This window comes from Sitophilus oryzae, unplaced genomic scaffold (assembly GCF_002938485.1).
Source record: "Sitophilus oryzae breed Bouriz unplaced genomic scaffold, Soryzae_2.0 scaffold_1432_pilon_pilon, whole genome shotgun sequence".
NCBI lineage: Eukaryota > Metazoa > Arthropoda > Insecta > Coleoptera > Curculionidae > Sitophilus > Sitophilus oryzae.
The window spans coordinates 153,586-176,178 of record NW_022146096.1 but is presented as its reverse complement, the minus strand read 5'-3'; the positions used below and the strand labels follow the sequence as shown (position 1 = coordinate 176,178).

The window sequence follows — 22,593 nt, the reverse complement described above, 5'->3', positions numbered from 1 at the left end:
CAGTAAATTATTACATATTTAAGTAGGTTTAACAATAAATAACAATACATATAATATGACAACTTACATGTACCAGCTTATGTATTACTTTAAAAATAAACATTTTATTTATAAAGTTTTCGCGCCATACAAAATAGGTGATAAATCGATCTCACATTTATTGATCAGCTGATTGACAGAAACAGTGCTGCCACAGATAAAAATATTATATCTACATTTTATTGTGTATTACCAATGATAGAAAAATTAGATATGTCGACTCTTTTTACTTTGAACATTTTTAATCGTGATTTGATTTTTTTCAGAAATTTTGTTTCTATTCACCACTATGTTTCTATTCACTCCATTTTACGGTACTTTTGCTTGTGAGTTTGTGTGGAGTAAATCGTTCGGAAATTTTAAATTGTGCACTTTCATAATTATCTACAGATAATAATTAAGGATGAGTGAGGATGGTATGACTGGCAATTATACGTCTTGTCTCTTTCGGAATAAACAATAATATATGACAAAATTTACCTGATCCTTCTTTGTAAGTATTCCTGTAAATAGTTGCCGCTATAACGGGCAACTTGGCAATTAAATCCATGGAGTCTTCATAGACGTATTCCCAATATTTCGACTTGTGCACACCGCTGGCGTAGGCTTTAGCGAACTTGCTTTCGCTGTTCAGTACCGTGATGGCCGCAGAGAATTGGGTCATGGGGTGGACGTTGGTGGGTAAGCTGTTAAGTAAATTGACCACGTGTGGGGGCAGTTCGGCGCGCTCAGACCATTCCTTTGAGATAGCGTTAGCCTAGGAATAATGATCACAAATTAGGATTTAATAAATAATATTATAATTAAGCATAATTATACTTTATCAATATTGGTAATTACAAATTTTGTGGAATTGGTATTCAGTATAAAAGGGTATACAAAAAAAACAGAAAATTCTAGCCTTTTTGGCACTTCATCATTACATGCTTACACATAGTTTAAATCCGAAAAAAATAAATTAACATATTCGTAGCGCCACAAGTGTTTTAGACATGCAGATCGCTATCATTTTATTTATTTGTAGAATGATAAGGAATGTCATCGATCGTCAGTTCCAAGCCAACTGGAAAGCTTTTTTTTTCGGTCATACACTATTACAGCAGTTTTAACAAGATGCTTTTAGAAATATACTACATTAGCATTGTTTCAAAAATAAAGTAAATTTACAAAATTGTTTAGAAATAACTGACAGGTTATTAGATTTAGCTTTACAGAAATATTTCAGTATTATTATTATTATGTATTAGTATAAAGTATATAAAAATATATCCTTCATCGGACACAAGAATATGTAAATATTGATACAACTTAATATTATGATAAATTTGTGTAATTTGTAACAAATTAATAAAAACCTTTATTTAACTATTACATTATTGCGTGATTTCCTTTAATTATATTACAATATCTTACGTCAGCCATTATAAAATTTAATTCTTTAACAAAAGGAAAAGCCGCCTGGATTTACAGCAAACAAATAAAACTCCTTTAAAATACAGAATAAAATTATTATCCATCTACAAAGAAAAATATTCCTAAAATGATGACGTATTTATTTCCGTATACGTAAAGCCTGGTTTAGATACCGGGTGCGTCTCAAAAGTAGCTCACCCCTATAACTTTTATATTTTCAGATAAAAACATGAGATTTGGTATGTTAGTATATGACATAAATTAGGATTGATTGACGTATTTAATTGTTTTTGGTCACTTCCTGTTTCACCAGAACTTTTGATTTTTAAATGGCACCCTTCGTATTTTTTTAGATTATTCGATAGAAAACGACATATCATATGTCAACTTTTGACATTCTCGCTTAATATATTATATAGTATTTTAAATTTCAATCTAGAGTGCCATGGCGATGTTAAACACTAATTTTTAATCAAAGAGCCTTGGAAAAATAGATTTGATCGTCTAATGTTTTTAGTGTCTTGTCCTGACCGGTTAAAAGATGCCCAAATCGTAAAAAATAAACCATATGAGAAAATGTCAAAAGTTGACATGTGATATGTCATTCTATTCAGAATGTCATTTTCTATCGAATAAAGTAAAAAAATACTGAGGGTGCTATTTAAAAATCAAAACTTGTAGTCATTTCCGGTAAAACAGGAACTAACCGAAAACAGTTGAAGAGCACATAAGAAAAACGATGAAAGTCTAAAAAGGGGATAAATGTTTCTGCCTGTTTTGCCTGTTTCTATAACCGTTATCGATATTCCCCTTTATTTAGGTACCAAAAGGTGTAGCTTTGTACGACGAAAAATATTATGCATTAACATCAAATTAGCAAAAAATGGACTTTCGTCGTTTTTCCCGTGTGCTCTTCAATTAAATACGTCAATCAATCCTAATTTATGTCATATATCGGTGAAACAGGAAGTGACCGAAAACAATTGAATACGTCAATCAATCCTAATTTATGTCATATACTAACATATCAAATCTCGTTTTTCTATCTGAAAAAAATAAAAAAAGATATAGGGGTAAGCACCCGGTATACCGTTTTACCTTACGTCTTACATGTTCAGTCAAATGTATCAAGTAAAACATTGAGTGTATAGACGAAAAAGTGGATGTTTTACGGGAACTGAATTATATATAACTGATATATAAAAAAGTTATGTCTAGGCGACGCTTAAGGTAAAACGTTATGTTTAGACGGGGCTTAACATAGAGTTAAAATGAATAAGCCTATATTAACAGCTTAATTAAATTAACGGCTCAGATTATCAATGTTTTGCTTTTGATTATCATAAAGAATACATATGCACTAGGCCAAAGTTCTAAGTGCAACCATTACTCTCTTCAAAATATGTTTTTGTACTAATAATATCAAATGTTAGCAAAAATAGAATGTAATTATAAATAAGTTTGTTATTTCGCCAATTTCAGTTGTTGAATGAAATATAGTTGCCGATCTGAACAGAGAAAATCAGGAAATCCGTGTAAATTTTAAAAATTATGAATTTTCCCATTATATTTTAATAGAAAACTTGTATAAATCTTTGTAAAGAATTCATTAGAGTGAAGCAAATTGATCATTTTGATTTGAATGATTTCTAATTCCTTTTTTTTTAGTTACCAAATATAAAATTAGTTTTATTCAACAAACATTTTTTAATGATAGTATCAACTATGCGGTATGCCTTTTGTAATGCTCTATACAGAATATCATTTAGGACGTTTTAAATAAACTGGTAGAAAACAAATTAATGACATATGTATTTGTTATAATGTGACATGAATATTTATTTGACCAGGACCGGATTATCACCTGAATTAATTTGGCAATATTTTAATTTTTATAATTAAAAATATACCGTCTCAAAAGTGGCTCACCCCTATAACTTTTTTATTTTTTCAGATAGAAAAACGAGATTTGGTATGTTAGTATATGATATAAAGTAGGATTGACTGAGTGTATCCAATTGTTTTTGGTCACTTCCGGTTTCACCGGAAATAACTATAAGTTTTGATTTTTAAATGACACCCTCGGTGTTTTTTTACTTTATTCGATAGAAAATGACACTCTGAGTAGAATGACATATCATATGTCAACTTTGGACATTTTCGCATGTGGGTTATTTGACATTGCAACATACGGTTCATAACGACAATTTGACTCGAAATACCAAGTGTGTGGTGCCAAATTATTCGTAAAAATTGCTTTTTCGAAATATGCTAATGAACCACCCTCGTTTCATTTGAAAAAATTGTGATATGATTAAAACTACGATTTGGGCATATTTTAACCGGCCAGGAAGACACTAAAAACATTAGACGATCAAATCTATTTTTCCAAGGCTCCTTGATTAAAAATTAGTGTTTTTAATACAGCCATGGCACTCTAGATTGAAATTTAAAATACTATGTTTTTTAAAGCGAAAATGTCAAAAGTTGACATATGATATGTCATTCTATTCAGAATGTAATTTTCTATCAAATAAGGTCAAAAAATACGGAGGGTGCCATTTAAAAATCAAAAGTTGTAGACATTTCCGGTAAAACAGGAAGCGACTGAAAACAACTGAATACGTCAATCAGTCCTAATTTATATCATACACTAACAAACGAAATCTCGTTTTTTATCTAAAAAAAATAAAAAAGTTATAGGGGTAAACCTTTTTTGAGACGCACCCGGTAGGTACTTCATAAAAAATGATAATTAAAACAGAAAATTGATAATGAGTTTCGGTTTTAGTTGATTCCCTGATCTTACAGTAATAAGTAATAATTTTTCCTTTGTCGATATCTTAAGTGTTACTGGATTATTCTGGCAAAGAGCCACTAAAAGAATTCCATAGACATCATGCGGTTTTTTTAATATATAAAACAGGTATTTAAACATGTACTCGCACATTACTTTTAAGTACTTTGTGGCGGTATTCTGAGAAATTTATTTTTAAAAAGTTAGCAAATAATAATCTAAAAACTTAAGTAAAAACTAACTTATAATAAAATAATACTCAGTCAATACTAAAAATTTCAAAAGTATGAAAGAACATTGTAGCAAAAAATTTTCTGAATAGTCGGCATTTATGATCCTCCTTACCTGGGCCTGAGTTGGTACATCTCCGGTAATCAACAACCAGAAAAGACCCTCTGGAATAGGTTCGGTTCCGCCGGGGGCTTTAGGTAATTGTTGTTGGCATTCTGGAATTGATAGGCCTCTGAAACGAATACCCTCATCGGGATCCAGCACTGATGGTTCCCAGACCATACCTTTGATTCCTCTCATACCACCGTACATCTGAAAAAAGGAATGATTCATTAATGTTAATTCATAGTTTCTAATAACCTAGAAATTTAGTATTACAACCAAAGATTACAACCTTTGAATAAGAAGACTAAGGAAGGAGCATATCAAAAATCTTAGGTACACTGCGATGGGCCTCAAATATGGCCGACTTAAATTCCGGTTTATCAGTGTCGTTCTAATTTTATTTAAAAAATGTAAAACTATGATGTAGGGTAGACGTGGGGTAGACTCAATAATTTGTTGTTTTATTTTACGTTGTGAATAAATGTTGGTAGTTATTAAAATTGTTATAAAATATATAATTCTAATAAAAATAGATAAGTTATAATAAGTATTTATTAACACAAACATCCGATACGCTACTGAAGCAGGTAAGTCAAATTAACGTATCTAAATTCTTTGACATCTAATCTTTGACAAGTAATAAATAAAATCTAAAATGCAAGAAAAATATATAATTTAGTTAATTTAAGCGAATTTCATAAATGATCGGTTTACTACACGTATGTATATTATATAGTCACTTACTAGCGAAAAGTTGTTCCATTATTTCACTCAATTTTTGCCGAGATCTACCGCACGCTACACAACCAACTATTTTAAAGTCTTTTTCGATAAATCGCGATAGTGTCACTGTTAATTTAAGTTCTGCCACAATTTCCATCTAGATTTACTACCTTTATATAACTATCAGTAGTAGAATATATAATAAATAACATAAAATAAGCTCCATAAAGACTGACAAATCCACAAAATTTCAAATCAAATTCAAATGTGTCAAATGAATCGTCAAACAGAACTGTCAATGATCCCCACCCTAGAGAGCTTTTATGGTGCCTTTTCCGCCCACCATGCATGAATACATGGATAGCATTATGCTCCTTCCTTAGTCTTCTTATTCAAAGATTACAACTAAAAATTATTACTGCTAAATTTCGAACACCAATTTCATGTTAACTATTTTTGACCCTGTATACGTAGCTTTACCGCTCGTTGAAAATTACAAAAGTAACGGATGTTTGATAACTTATCTATTTATCCATATCAATATTTATAGAAATATATGATGCTACACATCAATAGGTATACCATACTGATTATATGGTTATAATTAGTAATGTTAAATATACATATTATATAAAGATTTATAAAAAATTGGTCTATTCTTACAGTTGGGGGTTGGAACCGTTGGTGTTACAACAGCAAAATAAAACACTAAATCGCCACAATACACCAAAACACTTTTACACTGGACGCGCGTTTCGTTAACCATGTTAGCATCACCAGCAGATGAATAAAACTTTTTTAATCATCTGTTTTCAAAAGTTTTTTTTTAGTTTTAATCTGCCAAAAAGTTTTAATCATCTGCTGATGATGCTAACATGGTTAGTGAAAAGCGCGTCCAGTGTAAATGTAAAAGTGTTTTGGTGTATTGTGGTGATTTAGTGTTTTATTTTGCTGGTCTATTCTGTTGTAATTAAAATCTCCTATCGTTGAAAAACATTTTCCACAGCAAGACAAGAACACCTAGGTCTATCCATAGGAAATAAAAAAAAACAGTACATACCATTAGTTAGCTCCCGCTTTAGTTGATTATGTTAATTTGAATCATTTGACTGTAACTTGTTTATGATTTATAGTCATAGCAAGTTCATAGAAATATATCCATTCAATGCTTAGAAATACATACCAATTTTACTATATATGCAGATTTTTTTACAATAATACAATTGATTATGTAAAATAGCCAAAAAAACAATAATTCTCAACAGGTTCGGGTCTACTTCCCCTGTATTTGTGTAAAATTCAAATTTCTATGAAATAAAGTGTTCCATAAATATGAATGTTATTAAACAATTTTTAATCATAAACATTTTCTGTTTTAATTATATTTCGAAAATTAAATAAAATGATTTTTTAAACTTGTCGCCAGTTGTAAAATTATCTTTTCGATACTTTTAGTAAAGTAACAAGATAAGGCAAAATTTCCATTATTCCGGTATTCTATACAATATAAAATTTCTTATGTCTGTGATATTAAAAAAATATTATTTTAATTAAGATTCACCTTGAAATATTTTTTTATAAATGAAACGGTGTTTGTAGAATTTCTAAATATTGCCTACAACTCGAGATATATGGTAACTGCTTTCCACAGTTACATTTTAAGAGTAAATATTATTACAGAAAAGCTGAAACTTTCTAGTCGTAACTATTAGGTTTGGTTTGGACTAGAAAATGCATAAATTTAATTAGGTTTCAGTGATCAATAATTATTAATTCAAGTTCAGCTAAATTGAAAGTGCAAGCTGTTGATTCAGCATCGCCGGATGGCGAGGTGAATGGCGCGCATCGCATCGAGGTGAAATGCCCCGCACTATGTTTGTACGATAGTCGCGATGCATCCTACGCGCACTTACTCGCCGTTTTAAAACAGTGCGCGTAGGATGCATCGCGGCTAGCATCCTGGCGAGCAGCGATAGTCAAGAATAGAACGAATAACCAAGGGAGAATTAGAGAGATTATGGGCGGTAAAGAAAACTATCCTCGATGAAATCGAACAACGCCAACTAATATGGTATGGACATGTAGAGAGAATGGCTGACGAACGTCTACCAAAACAAATCCTAAAATGGACACCAACGGAAAGAAGAAAGAAAGGAAGACCTAAAGTTACCTGGATTGAGGGCATTAGCCGAGTCGGCCTTGTGGTCGAAATGATTGCGCCGCTTTATAGTAGACGCAAGGTCGCCGGTTCGAATCCGGGCCCGGACATGGATGTTAAATGTGTGTGTGTGAGTCTGTATTTGTCCGATTTTAAACGCTCATAATTAATAAAGAATTAATTTGGCTGAATGTCGTAATAGACAAGTAGCCAAAAATGGAAAAAAAATTAACCGAGCCATGTCCGAAAGAAATTTACTTCCAGATTGGGAAGATCGAAGGAGAACTGGGAACCGGAAGGCATAGAACGCTATGAAACCAGATATGTATATAATATAACAATATACAGAACCAAGTTCTCATAGAAACGCAATTTATATCAGAGATTATTAGAAAGTCATATAGCCTTCATGAGTTATTTGGAAAGGAATCGACAAAGTTAATAGTCAAATTTTGTCTAATACTCTCGAACATATCTACAACATTTATATGTACAAATCCAGATTAATTCAGTTACAACAATAAAAAAATCTATGTTTTTATAACAAATCTTATTCGGCAATATTTAATTTTTATCAATGACTTTTAATACGTATTTGGCAAATAAACGATACGAATGTATTTATTAAGTTAAAAAATATAAACGTAATATGACATCTATATTTATACAGTAAATTATTCCACCGAAAAAAAAATCAGGAAAAAATTAATTACTCATAATAATATTAACTAATGATGGCTTATATCATTTGAATGACATTTAACCTTTTAGTATAGGGATTCCAATAAACAACGTTTATGTACAAAGTACGGCTATGGACAGATAAGAGATTTGGCGAATCTTCAACATGAAATTAAAATTAAATCTTTTGGACACATATTAAAAGGTTCCTTCTTTAATTTTGACTAAGTAGTATCATCATTTAAATATTTGCATATAATGCCGTTAATGTCCGTTTTTTAATACTTATTAAACAACGTATCTATACTAATATATAAAATCCTAATGATGTAAGTGACTGAATTAATCACTGATTAATCACGATCCTGCTCAAACCACTCAACGTAAGAAGCTCAATTTTGGCATACAGGTTGATTCTAGGGTGTAGAGATTCGATGTGAACGGATTTTTAGAAATTCCAGTTCCAAGGGGGTGAAACCACCCCTCAAATATTACAATATTTTTTTATTTAAGAAACGGTCAAGTTTCCGAAAAAACGCTTAAACACGTATATTTTATTTTGTTTTTTTACATATTTTAAGATTTTTAAAAAATGTATACAGGGTGTTTCGAAAAATCTGGTCATTGATTAATCACGATCCTGCTTAAAGCGCTTGACGTAAAAAGCTGATTTTTGGAAAACGGATTGACTTTAGGGTATAGAGGTTCGATAAGAAGGGATTTTTCGAAACTCGAATTCTAAGGGGGTGAAACCACCCCTCAAATATTAGAATATTTTTTAATCAAAAACCGGTGAGTTTTTCGGAAAAACTTTTAAACACGTATACTTTATTTTGTTGCTTTACATATTTTAAGATTTTTTAAAAATTTATACAGGGTGTTTCATAAAATATGACTATTGAGTAATCACGATTCTGCTTAAACTGCTTGACGTTTAAAGCTGATTTTTTGGCAAACGGATTGACTGTGGGGTGTAGAGGTTCGATATAGGGGGTTTCTCGATTGATTTTTCTCATGCTGACATAAATGTGAGAAAATTTTATCCAGTTCATGGAAATTCTTGCTTTGCTTTATCATCACCATTACAAATGATTAAAGTCGCGGGTACACGCTAGTTAATGATAAACCTATTAATAAAATACGTAGATCAATTAATTACCCGTTAATATAAAGTTATATCGTTAACACTAGCACAAGAGCATTTTTACTGAGTGTCCTTTTAATCCGATTAAAGTGCAATTCAAAAAGGCTACACCACTTAGACAAAATTGGACATCTCATCTAAGCCAACGCCAACAGTCAACCTAATGTTGTAAAGAAGGTGGATGTTACACAAAGGCCTCCTGATTGGCTACAGTAGTCCAGACTTAGCCCAAGTTGGACTCTGATAGGACCGGACACTCGCGTAGCACGTGTTGAACTATTTACATTGAGAATATCCAGTTACTATGTCAGTTGCTGTTCAAAACCTGGACACTTCTGGATATCGCTAAAAAATAATTGTCCTTCTATTTAATCCCAGTACTTCTTAAAAGTTTTATAGGCTAATGTCTTTGATTTCTATCTGTCGCCGTTGCAATAGACAATTAGGCTGGAAATGGCCGGTCCTAAAATATTTAATATAATATAATTATAAAATAAAACCTTATCAGAACGGCAGTTTTATTTATTACTGTCGCATCAAATGAGATATCTAGCTAATTCTCTACAGTTTCCTGGAAAATAATTATCTTGTCACGCTCCTCAGACGATTACGATTATTACGTGTCTCCCGTATTTATTTATAAAAACATAAAATTCCATGTACTGCGGCGAAAAATTATCTTTTTAAAATGATACACGTAGCAGCTTACATCATATATGGTTATTTTATAGACTTGCTAATTAGATTAGGCTACTAGTTCAACGATAATCATGAGATTTGAATATGTTTAAATAAAAAGTTTATTATAGACAAATCTGCTAATGTTGACATACAAATATATATGTAGTTTGAAAAAGAAGAATTTGAATTTATAGGTATATTCGACAAGATAAGGATATTATTCTGAGTAGTCTAGTATCTATGTGAATCTATCGAGTTTTTGTAATCGAGATAGTAATAATAATAGTAATATTACTGCCTTAGTACCTTATAGTGATTTCAGAAGATAATAAAACAGTGTAAAAGGGAAATAATATATCTCTATTATTTTATATGGTACCAATTCTCGGACTTCAACAAAAGTGAACACAGCTCTTTTTAATTACTAGCCAGTGTGAAAAAAGAAAGATACAAATTAAGTTCAAGAAGTCTTTATGCTGCAGTGTTGCACGAAGATAGAATGAGATTATTCTTGTTAATATAAAAAATTAAAAAAAAAACATATACATATGTTCATCGATCTTTAAATTGAACGAGTATACTTGTTTATTAATATAGTTTGTTTACAACAACATAAATGTTAAATAAGCATTTTAAACAAACACCTATCAGCTATCAGTATAGAGAATTTCTGCAATGAATAACTTGCAGATAAATGCATACACTGTGCACATAATATAATTCTGTTTGGTACCTCTATTGCATGAAATAGCTGCATTGCAATATATTTAATTCTATGTATCTGTATATGTTTTGATTTGTAAATAATACGTAAAATATGTAAAGATAGACTAGAATTATTTAAAATAGTATATAATAATTAGTTATGATGCATCTAATCTTCATAATCAAATTTATTTATAATATATATATAATCAATAGTTTTTTAATTTGTTCTTTGTGTTTTTTTTTTTGCTTCTGACGACTGGACGGGAAGAAATATCCTTCCCGAAACGTTAAGCATTTTTTTGTCCATTAGGCAAATTTGTTTATTAGTAAATCACTGCTGACAAACGAGTCTCTACTAGAGAAGAGACTAACTATTTGATTTTGTAGATTTTCGTACAGTGGCGAAATACCCATAGGACTTTTTTGGAAAGAATAATTACCTTTATTAACAATCATCTTTGTTCCACGTTGTGTATCAATTTGTTGTATCAAACCCTGTATACCACATGACCCATAAAATATTTAAATAGATTAACGTATTCTACATCCGCCTATATACTAACTCTGTCATTGCCAAAGCCCTGCAAAGCACAATTGCTAGGTTACGCTGTATAATCCCTACGTACATTTCTACTAATTCTTAAAACATTAGAAACTAATGGTTTATGGCATTCCCTTAAATTAGTTCCTAAAAATAAATTCCCCCAAAAAATGGAATTTAAACTTGAGCCATATTCCTGTCATTCCAAATGTAATAAAACATCAATTTGACATCATTAACTAGTCCATATTTACGTTATAATGCAATTCAATCTAATTTCTGATGAATAATTAATATTCTGAAGCCAAGAAAAGGCATTGTGAGTTGTTTAGAAAGTAAGAAAACCGTAACGCAATTATAATTACCATATTAACCATCACATTAAAGTATCGAAAGTGAAAAAATAGAGTTCCCTTAGAATAGGCATGCTCTTGTATTGTACTCGATATTTAATTAGATTTGTAACTTAAAACAAGTTAGTGGTTTGCTACAAGTAATACATACAGAAATCCCCATTTTTTTATAGATACACCACAATGTTTTAAAGGGAATAACCGTTGTGTGAATTTCTTTGTTTTATGATTGTATTCTAGTGATAATTATACATGCAATATGCAATTTAAATTTATTGACATCATAATAACACAAGTCTACTTCAAATGAATGCCGAATACTTAGTTAGTACATTTAAGTTACGTACATTAAATAAAAACAAACTATTTTTTAGAGAAATTTTATTGAAAAAATGCCAAATATGATTTATTTTTAAATTATATATAATCTCCTGACTTACTTCTTCAATGCCGGTGCATAATTCATAGTTTATAAATTTACGCTGACAGTACATGTATTGTTGAAAACACTTGAAAACAGATATCGGTTTATGAACGTAGATTGTAAAAAATATTTACTTACTACAATTGCAAGGATCTTTACATTTTTTTAATATCTATATACTCATTGTTCATTTTTAAAAGTGCATATTGAAGCACTTTTTTGACCTAAATCTAGAGATGAGTTAGACTTCTGAAAGATCTTTAATAAAAATTTTATTAAAAAACTGTTTTATTCAAACCTTAGAAAACAGTCTGAATATTACTATAATTATATTCTTATTAATACTCGTATTCGTGAGTGGACTTTTTAATACATGTATAGACAGAGTGAAAGGCTTAAAAGATAAATATATAAAACTGTTAATTTCTTTGAGTCCCTCCCATTTTACATCAGTAATGTACCAACATTATACACGTAGATGCAAATACCATCCTGGTCACTTCATCTGCATGGTCTGTATTTTAATGTGTGCGACAGAGATAAATTTAAATGACCTGTTGACAGACAGAGAGACAAAATAAAAAGCGGTATACAGTATTGCCGGTTTTTTACGTGTGTAGGAATATGTATATAGAAAAAATAAACTATTTCAAAAACTTTCATGTATACTACTGAAACGAAGATAATATACCTAAGCTAAATATAATCTATTACAGTTTTGTAGTAAAATGAGTTCCAACCCTAGATGCAACATTTTTCGTAAATGCCTACTTGTGCGGTTTGAAGTTTTGATACACAATCCGGCAATACCACATAGAAGAAATGTATCAACTTTTATCTCTTTTTAATACCATTTTCCATGGTATGCATTTTATGGTATAGATTTTCAATTAAGCTGTCTACATCACTGTCTTACACGTTAAAATCCGGACCACGCAGCTTCGATGACCAGATCGGTATAGGTTTATGTAAAACACACAAATTATCAACTTCCTTTTAATACTAGATTTATTTTCTTACATCACGGATGGAATAATTGGTTCTCGAAAAAGTTCTAAAATACTATGTTTTAAGAAATAAGTGAAATCATAGTAATAATTGTAATAAAATCAGAAATCTTGCAATTTTACCCCTCCTGTCAGAAAATTAAAACAGTAATTCTGAGAAAAAAAAGCATTATCAAAAATATCTATAACATTCTCGTGACTCGTATGACTGAGTAATACCCACACTACTATATAACTACATAATTATGTGTTATAAATTTAAGTTGGCAATGAAAAATAATTATCTATCAGGATAATCCGAAACAACAGAATTCGTGCAACTTTATAACAAAAAAATTACTTTAAGCGCGCGACTGCATTGTTGTGTTATGTTTTAATTCTCAACGCATCGTTAAAATAAGAGTTACTTTTTAAAAATTAATATATATGCACTCAAAAAATCATACAAAAATAAAAAACAAAAAACTACATTGTACTTAGAATTAGCTAAGATATTATTATTCTTCCCCAACTCAGTTACTTGTTCAAAATTTCAAACCGCACAAGTAGGCGTTTACGAAAAACGTTGCATCTAGGGTTGAAACTTTATTTTTCACAATTAGTTACTCATTTTACTACAGCTGTAAGAGATTATATTTAGCTTAGATATTTAGCTAAGATTATAGATTATCTACATTTTAGTAGGTTAATTTTTTTAAACAGTTTATTTTTTTCAACCAAATTTCCTACACACGTAAAAACCGGCAACACTGTATGCCGGTTTTAGTGAAAGTCGGAAATCCAGTAACTGTTAACAATCACTAGGAAATGCTAACGATTACGCACTGATCTAGTGAATGTCGTATTTTGAAGAAATGTATTTAAAAATATATATACTATACTATACATTAAAACACTGTTTTAAACATTGGACGCGCGTTTCGCTAATCATATTAGCAGCATCAGCAGATAACTACAACTCACTTTTAACCATCTGCAAATAATGCTAAAATGGTTAACGAAATAGTCGTACAAAGTTAAAAATTAAAGTTATCGTGTATAGCGGTAAATAAGTGATTTATTTTGCTGTTGCAATGCCAAAGGTTCCAACCTCAACTGTATATTTTTGCAAATAACCATACAAAAAGCCTCTGGTTTCGACATTTACCATTGTTAAATGTTAGAATCAATCATGACGTCGTGGGATATAAATCTTCGGTTAATACAAAAATACTTAGAAAGCTGGTATTTAAAGTAATTAGGAATTATCTAAATTAATTAGGTAATTCACCTCTCTGAAAAGTTGGTCTTTTTTGATATCATATTGCAACAAAAAGTGAATTTATAATAAATCCGCAAATTTTTATCTTAAATTTATTTTTAGTCTATCTTGTTATTACTGTCTTATTTTTATTTAGAAACAAAAATATCAAATTCAACTTTGCTAAAAAATATTTAGATACTAATAAGATATATAACAAATATTTTTATAATTTATTAGATATGCTGGTTTCGACATTTCATATCAAAAGTTAACCCTGCCAGTAAAATTCGATATAAGTAGACTTTTTAATATTTATCTTTTTAATTTAACGTACATCTTCGTTTGACATTAATCGTCTAAAAATAGAAGCTAAAGTGCTATTTTTGGTTTATATTTAATACTATAAAGTTTGTATTTAAAAATGATAGACCAATTTTGAATATTTTGAGATATTTTTGTATGTTCTGGAATATCCTGGTACAAGAAAGTCGCCAATTATCTACAACTCAGAAAACTAGTAGTAAACCTGGTTGACCTACATTTCAATAATCTCGATTTTTAACAGATATGCAAGAATGCAAAACCTCAAGCGAGGGGGAGGGAGACTCAAATCTCACAATCTTTTCAAATTATTTATTTCAAAAAATCAATGCCCAAAAGCTAAAATATAATCGTAAAACACAGTCAATCTAGGTAAATATTTTTGAGAGAAGTTTATTTACCTAGACTGACTGTGTTTTACGATAATGTTAACTTTTTGTCCTGATGGTGGGAAGTAACTATTCCCGAAACATGTTACCCCATTCAACAAAAATTATTTTTTGAAATAAATAATTTGAAAAGATTGTGAATTTTGAGTCTCCCTTCCCCTCGCTAGAGGTTTTGCATTTATGATGAACTCACACTGGGTTAGAGAACGTTTAGATATGCAAGACTTTCGTGAGGTTATGATAACTTTTGCAATGCAACTTTGCTTCATCCTAGTTCATTTTTAGGATTATTATTTGTAAAGTTATGACTCTCCGTTCTAGTATACAGGGTGGTCTGAATTGTATTCGAGAAACTTCGGCATCATATTCTGCTGATAAAAATAAGTAAAAAAGTTCGTATAAATTTATGTCCGAAAATGCTGTTTCGGACATACAGGTGTAGAGGTTTCATTTTTATTGCGATTTTTTCCAAATAATTCTGAACTATCGTCGATATTTTGATGAAAATTTGGTATTTTTTGACATATTTCATTTCGATGTCAATATGGCTCTTACTGGTCGGAAGCGCCAACTATATGTTTTTAACTGTTTTGAAGAGTAATAACTTTTTGTCCATATCTGTATTAAACTAAAGTGTAAAAAATATGCGTTTCCGCCGTTTTTTACGTAAAAAATGCCTCTTGGTAAAAACCGAGACGAGCAACGGTTGTCAAGATATTTGCAATGGAAATAATCAATAAATGTCATCTCATTGACATAAAATAACACGTTGTAATTGTTATTTCACTGAAATTATAAATTTGGACACTTTTTATTTTTCTAAATTAATTTTAAATATTACTAGAAGAAATTTCGGTAAAACAGTTTCTGTTGAACCTCTGGCACAAAAACATTTCCAAATTTATTATCTCACTCTAATAATGTATTGATTCTTTCGATTCCATACTGAGAACCATTACTCGTAATGATTTTTACCAGGAGACTTTTTTGGGTAAAAACAACGAAATGCATATTTTTTTCACTCAGTAAAATAGTACTGTAATGCGCTAATGACTGCGCTCTAGTTGCAAACACGTTACAACAATTACAAGAAATGTTGAACACACATACCTGGGCATACGAGGCTTTGGGCCTTAAGCTAAACATCGACAAAACCAAAATCATGTGCACTCCCCCGGAAGATCATAACAATGCTGTAAAAATCGGAGAGGAACAATTGGAATATGTAGCGGAATTTAATTACCTCGGCAGTTTCATTTCGGAAAAGGCCAATATCGACTCTGAAATTCAGCACAGGATTAGCAGCGCCTCAAGAGCATTCTGGAAATTAAAAGACACGGTTTTCTACAATCATGACTTGAATACAAAAACGAAACTGGCAGTGTACCGAGCAATTATAATCCCCACCATGTTATATGGGAGCGAAACCTGGATGCCGTACCGCCGACACATGTAGGCATTAAACAAGTTGCAACAGAGACACCTTAGACAACTCTTAAGAATCAGGTGGTTCCATCATGTCTCAAACGTATCGGTCTTTGAAAAAGCTAACTGCGAGAGTATTGAAGTCATGGTTACAAAATCCCGCTTAAGACGGGCTGGTCACGTATGCAGAATGCAAGAAAACCGCATACCAAAACCTCTGCTTTACGGTGAGCTTGTAGACGGTAAGAGGAGGCCTCGGAGGAAGCCGGGTGGACAATTCAAAAGGTACAAGGACATTTTCCACGACAGATAATACAGATGCTTATAGGTAGGCATTACTTTCCGCCGACATGAACGACGTCACAATATCTATTAACGGCATTTTAGTAGGCTATCGTTTAACAGCTGTTTAAGTACATCGTTAAAAAAAAAGTTGCTTTATATTCAACTTACCATATCGACGGTGACATCACCAACTTTGGTAGCCCCGTGAGCTTTGCGGAAAGCCTTCACTCGTTCCTGTTCCTTGGGAATTTTCGCGGCCAATATGGCCTTGAGATCAGTTGAGCCTTCGGTGAGCTGTCGTAAGAAAGCCGAGAATTGTGGTACGCATCTCTGTAAAAACCAAATCATCGATAAAACATCAGTAAATAAAAATCGACTGTTATTAAATACATTTTAGTTAAATCAATAAGTGAATATACTGGTATTAGCTGTACATAGGTATAACCCATAGACTTAAAATAAAATATAGACTGAGCATCTCATTCATAAATAGCTGGAACATGCGGTCAGACACTGTCTTGTTATTGTTGTGTTATTGTTTTAGGTTATAACGAGTGCGACACGAGCGATAGATAGGTTGTCTCTGTCATAACGGTCGTTCCCTGACGACTCTGCCGAAAAACACAACACTGTCTTTCGTTTCTCAAGTACACCTGAACTCTCCGTATCATAGCCGGGTAATTTTTTTATTTTAATGAAGCTATAATTAAATTAAAAATATATCGTATTTAAACTTTTTTATATTTTGTTAAGATTTAGGACAGGTTTTTTAAATAAAAGTTTAGAAAAAACAATTTAGAGTCCAAAAAGGATAAAAATAATAAAATACACGTTATAGAAGAAATTTTATAATCAAATTAGGTAATTTTTGAAATTAATAATAAATTATTAATTTTAGTCAAACATTTACAACCCCTAATATTAATCAAAACAGGATCTATTCCACAGATATAATAGAATCGGCGACAGGGAGAGAAAAAAAAAATATGATTGTTGTAATTTTTTTTCTGGTTAAGTGATGTCTTATTATGTAAATTAGAGAAAACATAAATCTGTTCCATTAAAGCAAGGAAGGTGATAGGAAGTGGATAAAATAAAAACTACATTTATTTAACTCGGTACTGTCTTTATTATACCGGGTCTCAAAAGTGGCTCATCCCCATAATTTTTTTATATTTTCAAATAAAAAACAAGATTTAGTATGTTAGTATATGAAATAAATTAGGATTGATTGACGCATTCAATTGTTTTTGGTCACTTCCTGTTTCACCGGAAATGACTATAACTTTTAATTTTTAAACGGCACCCTCGGTATATTTCTACTTTATTCGATAGAAAATGACACTCTGAATAGAGTGACATATCATATGTCAACTTTTGACATTTTCGCATATGGTTTAATTGTAATTGTAACACGCGGTTCATAATGACAATTTGACTCAAAATACCAAGTGTGTGGTATCAATATATTCATAAAGAAATGCTTTTTCCAAATATGCTAATGAGTCACCCTTGTTCCATTTGAAAAAATTGACATATGTATGATTAAAAATACGATTTGTACATCTTTTAACCGGCCTAGACAAGACACGAAACCAATTAGACGATCAAAACTATTTTTCCAAGGCTCCTTGATTAAAACTTAGTGGATTGAAAAAAACTGGATTGAAATTTAAAATAGGATATGTTTTTAAGCGACAATGTCAAAAGTTGACATATGATATGTCATTCTATTCAGAGTGTCATTTTTTATCGAATAAAGTAGCAATATACCGAGGGTGCCTTTAAAAATCAAAAGATGTAATCATTTCGGTGAAACAGAAAGAGACCAAAAACAATTGAATTCGTCAATAAATCCTAATTTATGTCATATACCTACTAACATACAAATCTGTTTTTTATCTGAAAAATTAAAAAGTTATAGGGTTAGCCACTTTTGAGACGACCCGGTATATTAAAAAATATTGTTTCATAATGTAATATCATTTTAAAATTCTTGTATGTTATTTTAGATTCTGAAGATAATTTTAGAATAAACCGGAATATATTTTTAATAAAAACATTATTAATTATTAACAGGGTTATAATTATGATTTTGTTACAATGTAAGTAAGTAAATAATGTAATGTAAGAGAAAAAATTCAGATTTTACATTTTACTAAAATATTATCTAAATAAGCGCCTTTCTACAACAACGCCACTGACTCCCAATGGGTAAATTGAGAGTTGCCTACCGGTCAAAAGTCGTTTCAAGACTTAAATGGATTATTTAAGTCAAATTTCTTGCAAATTTGGCACTGGCGAACCATATTTTATAGTTCTTGAACAGAAAAAGTCAATAAAATAAACACTTAAGCACTACAAGCTAAGAAAATGCGTTAATACAGCCGGGGAGATAGCGGCAACAAAGCTTTACCGCACACGTGCGACACGTACTACAAGGTAATAAATGAATGAATAGGCTCCCTCGCCTCTAATCGGTGTTGTCATATTGTAAAGAACTTATCCTTATTAAACAGTATCCGACTTATAATTTAGTAGTATAAGGACTATTTAATACATCTATGGAATATTAAAACCTACTTTATTAAACTGTAGTATTAATATATCAATATATGTGTATAACAAGAAAAAAAAATTGATAATATTAAAGACGTGACAACATAGGCTGGATGAGGAAGGCTCGGTCGACTGTACCCAGAAGTAAACATGTGTACAAAAAAGGTTGTTTGTCCGCGTTGAGATGTAAATAGTGTAGTCTATATTTTATTTTAAGTCTATGGTATAACCACATAGCTAATAGAATTAAAAAAAATTGGCGCCGGGAGGCACGTATAGCCGCCCATACTGAAATATGTTAATAAAAAGTTGGTAGGCAGTTCTTTTAGTTTCAAAGTAAAGGAATTTTTCCAATTTTGGTCCGCGGTTATTTCCCTTATCCGCCACCTGGGGGTCGCGTCCGATGGGAGTTTGGAGTTCTCCACACGGATTTTCTCAAAAACTGCGACTTTGACTGATTTTGAAGTTATTACAAATTTTGTTGCAAATATTATTCCTAATCTTAAATTAAAAACCGCGTTTCTCTAGCTACTGTAATTTTGGAGTTACGATTTTTTAAAATTTTTAACCCCCTCCCATACCCCCTTACCAACCACCCACCCCCACCAAAAACTAATGACCACATTCTCGGGTGTCACAGTATTTTTGTACCAAATTTGGTTAAAATCGGTTTAGCGGTTTTTGAGTTATCGTGTTACAGACGGACAGACAGACAGACACCATGAAAATATTTTGTATTTAGGTCATTTATGACCCAAATAACACATTTTGAGTGAAATTAAAAAAACTTTTTTTTCCGATCTTAATAGCCTACCAAACCTGTTGGTATGGTCGGCTAAAAAGCTCAATGAAAAATGGATTTGATTTAAAAATTAATAGTGTCAAGGCGTATGGCGACATCTGTTGGAAGGGCAAAAAACCACTAAGCGTGTTTATATTGTCAGGAAGCGTGGCCACATTTTTCGGGAATTGAGTAGCGCGATCTCTTAGATAATGGTGGAAAATTCCGAATGAGACAACGGAAACTTCTGGAAACCAAAAGAATTCAACAGAGTTCTAGAATAGAAATTGCGAGAAGACCGTTGGGATATATACGATACGTTCAAAAAGCGCCAAGTTAGTAAGTTTTTTGCATAGAGTCCTGTCTGTAATAAGCAAAATGTGACAAATTAGCGAAGGGTTTTCAAATAGTTATTTGTGGTTATATTTCACTAGAATTGTGTGTATAATAATTGGAAAATAAATTCGTTAAGAGTTTTATCGTGTATTTTTTAATTGAGGAACCACAGAATCCGTAACAATAGAAAAAAGTCAACAAAATCATCAATAATCACCATTTTTACAGGTTTTAAAGTAGGTAATAAAGAAGAAAGTTCTCTTGAGAAAAAAAAAAGGTTTTAAAAATTTATTATGTAATAAAGTTCTGTCAAGGTATCCTATATAAGTAACACAGGTCAAAAGAACTAAGATTTTAAAACACTTTTTCATTTTTATAGCCTATCCCGGCCCCTACTGTAGAGTTCGTAACAAAAAGGGAAACCGAAAAATAAATGCCGCATGATCGAAAAAAAAACTGCGTCAAAGCCGCCTGGGGAATGTCAATCGATGATCATTTTGGTGAGGTCATTCTCTAGACGTCGTTTACCACAAATTGACGTGAAATTTGTCAAAAATTAACACCAATTATAGGCAGATTAAAAAAGGATAGAACGTTTCCAGGAACAAAAATCTATTTCCAAAAAAATATTTTTCCTCGAATTTTAAACTACACCATTCAAAACTCTTTTTTTAGTCGTTAATAAATTACAACCTTCTGAAGGCCAACTAGCAGTAAGTGTCATTAAAAACTAAAGAATAATACAAGGTAATGACGTCTAGGGCTTGACTTCGCCAAAATTATCATCGATTGTCGTTCCTTATCCGTCTTTGACATCGTTTTTTTTTCGATCGTATGGTATTTAAAGTGATTACACAATTTACCACAATATAAAAGTGCTTCGTTTGTCCGTTAGAGTGCATCAAACTTAAAAAAACACATTTTTTAAGATATTTTAAGAACCGTTATTCCAATTTGAATGAGATTTGAGGTGCCTATGTTTTCCAACGCGCTTTAACATTTGACTTTTACAAAACAAACAATAAAAAATACGGAAAGGATGAATGGATAAAATGATTTTTTTTTCGTGAAATGGCTCTTCTAGTATTTATTACATTTCTTTTCTCTTGTAAAAAAAACGCCACCGCGTATACTTTTTAAGATTTTATTGTCTTGTCTATTGGCGCGTATAATATTGTATGCGATAATAATCCCGTTCGCGAAAATATGGAATGTTGAATTAACGTTCGGATTTATTTTTATTGATGCCCTCTAACGGACAAACGAAGCACTTTTGTATAGAGGTAAACTGTGTCTAATGAACTTATGTATTTTGGTTCCAAAAATATATAATAGTTCTATGTACACGGAATATAGGGACACCTGTATATGACATATTAACATTATAGTAACGTAAATATTAATAAGACACTTCTGTTGAGTGACACGTGAATAATCTAATGCATATCTAATGTTAAATGTACTCTTAAAAATTTAAGTTCTCGGTTAAGGTCACACTCCAAACTAATGAAAAATATCGAGACTAATAAATTAATCTTTTTGTGAAATGCCTAATAAGAACGAAAGTATGAACCGGTTATAAACCATTTAGAATTTAAATACATATTACAACCGTAATATCCTTGAATATAATATATTTTCCTTAAAATATTGGCGTCCAATGTTAAAGCTGGTATGAGTGGTACGATTTCCTGGTATGAAAGAAAGATCTCTCCTTAAGAGTCCATTTCACCAGTCCGGAAAAATAGCAAGCGTCCGGCATTTAACGTTTTATGTAAAACTGGCTAGGTAGTTTTACACAAATGAAGAAGGAAATTAAAGATAAAGGATTATACTATATCCGTATTGTAGCACATTTTTAGACAACTTTATTTTTAAGATTTTGATGGTCAAACATCAACAATTTTTTCGAAAATAACATAACGACATAATTTAAAATTCCGTTACAATAAGGATATAGATTGAAGTTTTGTGATTACAGTGATATATAATTTATATGATTTTGTGACAAATTGGTCGCTATTTTATGGCAAATGATGAAGCTCTGCAAGCCTTAATCAAAGCACGTGTGCTTGAAATTTTGTGTGCGGCTTAACACGACAGGATCGGGCTAAGCTTTAGGCAGGTTTCTGAAATACAGGGTGAGTTTTCTACGATGTTCTCTATGGTTTGAATAAATAGGGAAAGAATTGCAGTTTTGTGCAGCCATAAATATGCCCCTTTCAGATTTTTGAAAAAGTTCATGACCT

At 31.2% G+C, this 22,593-nt stretch overlaps 1 protein-coding gene across 1 annotated transcript in view; it reads right to left on the bottom strand.

Annotated features, from left to right (window-relative positions):
• The window catches only part of LOC115876349 (probable citrate synthase 2, mitochondrial), a 37,166-nt gene that overhangs the window by 8,900 nt on the left and 5,673 nt on the right, over positions 1 to 22,593 (bottom strand). The window contains exons 2-4 of the mRNA XM_030892086.1: positions 16,837 to 16,998; positions 4,595 to 4,792; positions 520 to 796 (exon numbers count right to left, since the gene is read on the bottom strand). Coding sequence (XP_030747946.1) covers positions 520 to 796; positions 4,595 to 4,792; positions 16,837 to 16,998 — 637 coding nt within the window. The remainder of the gene's footprint in view (positions 1 to 519; positions 797 to 4,594; positions 4,793 to 16,836; positions 16,999 to 22,593) is intronic.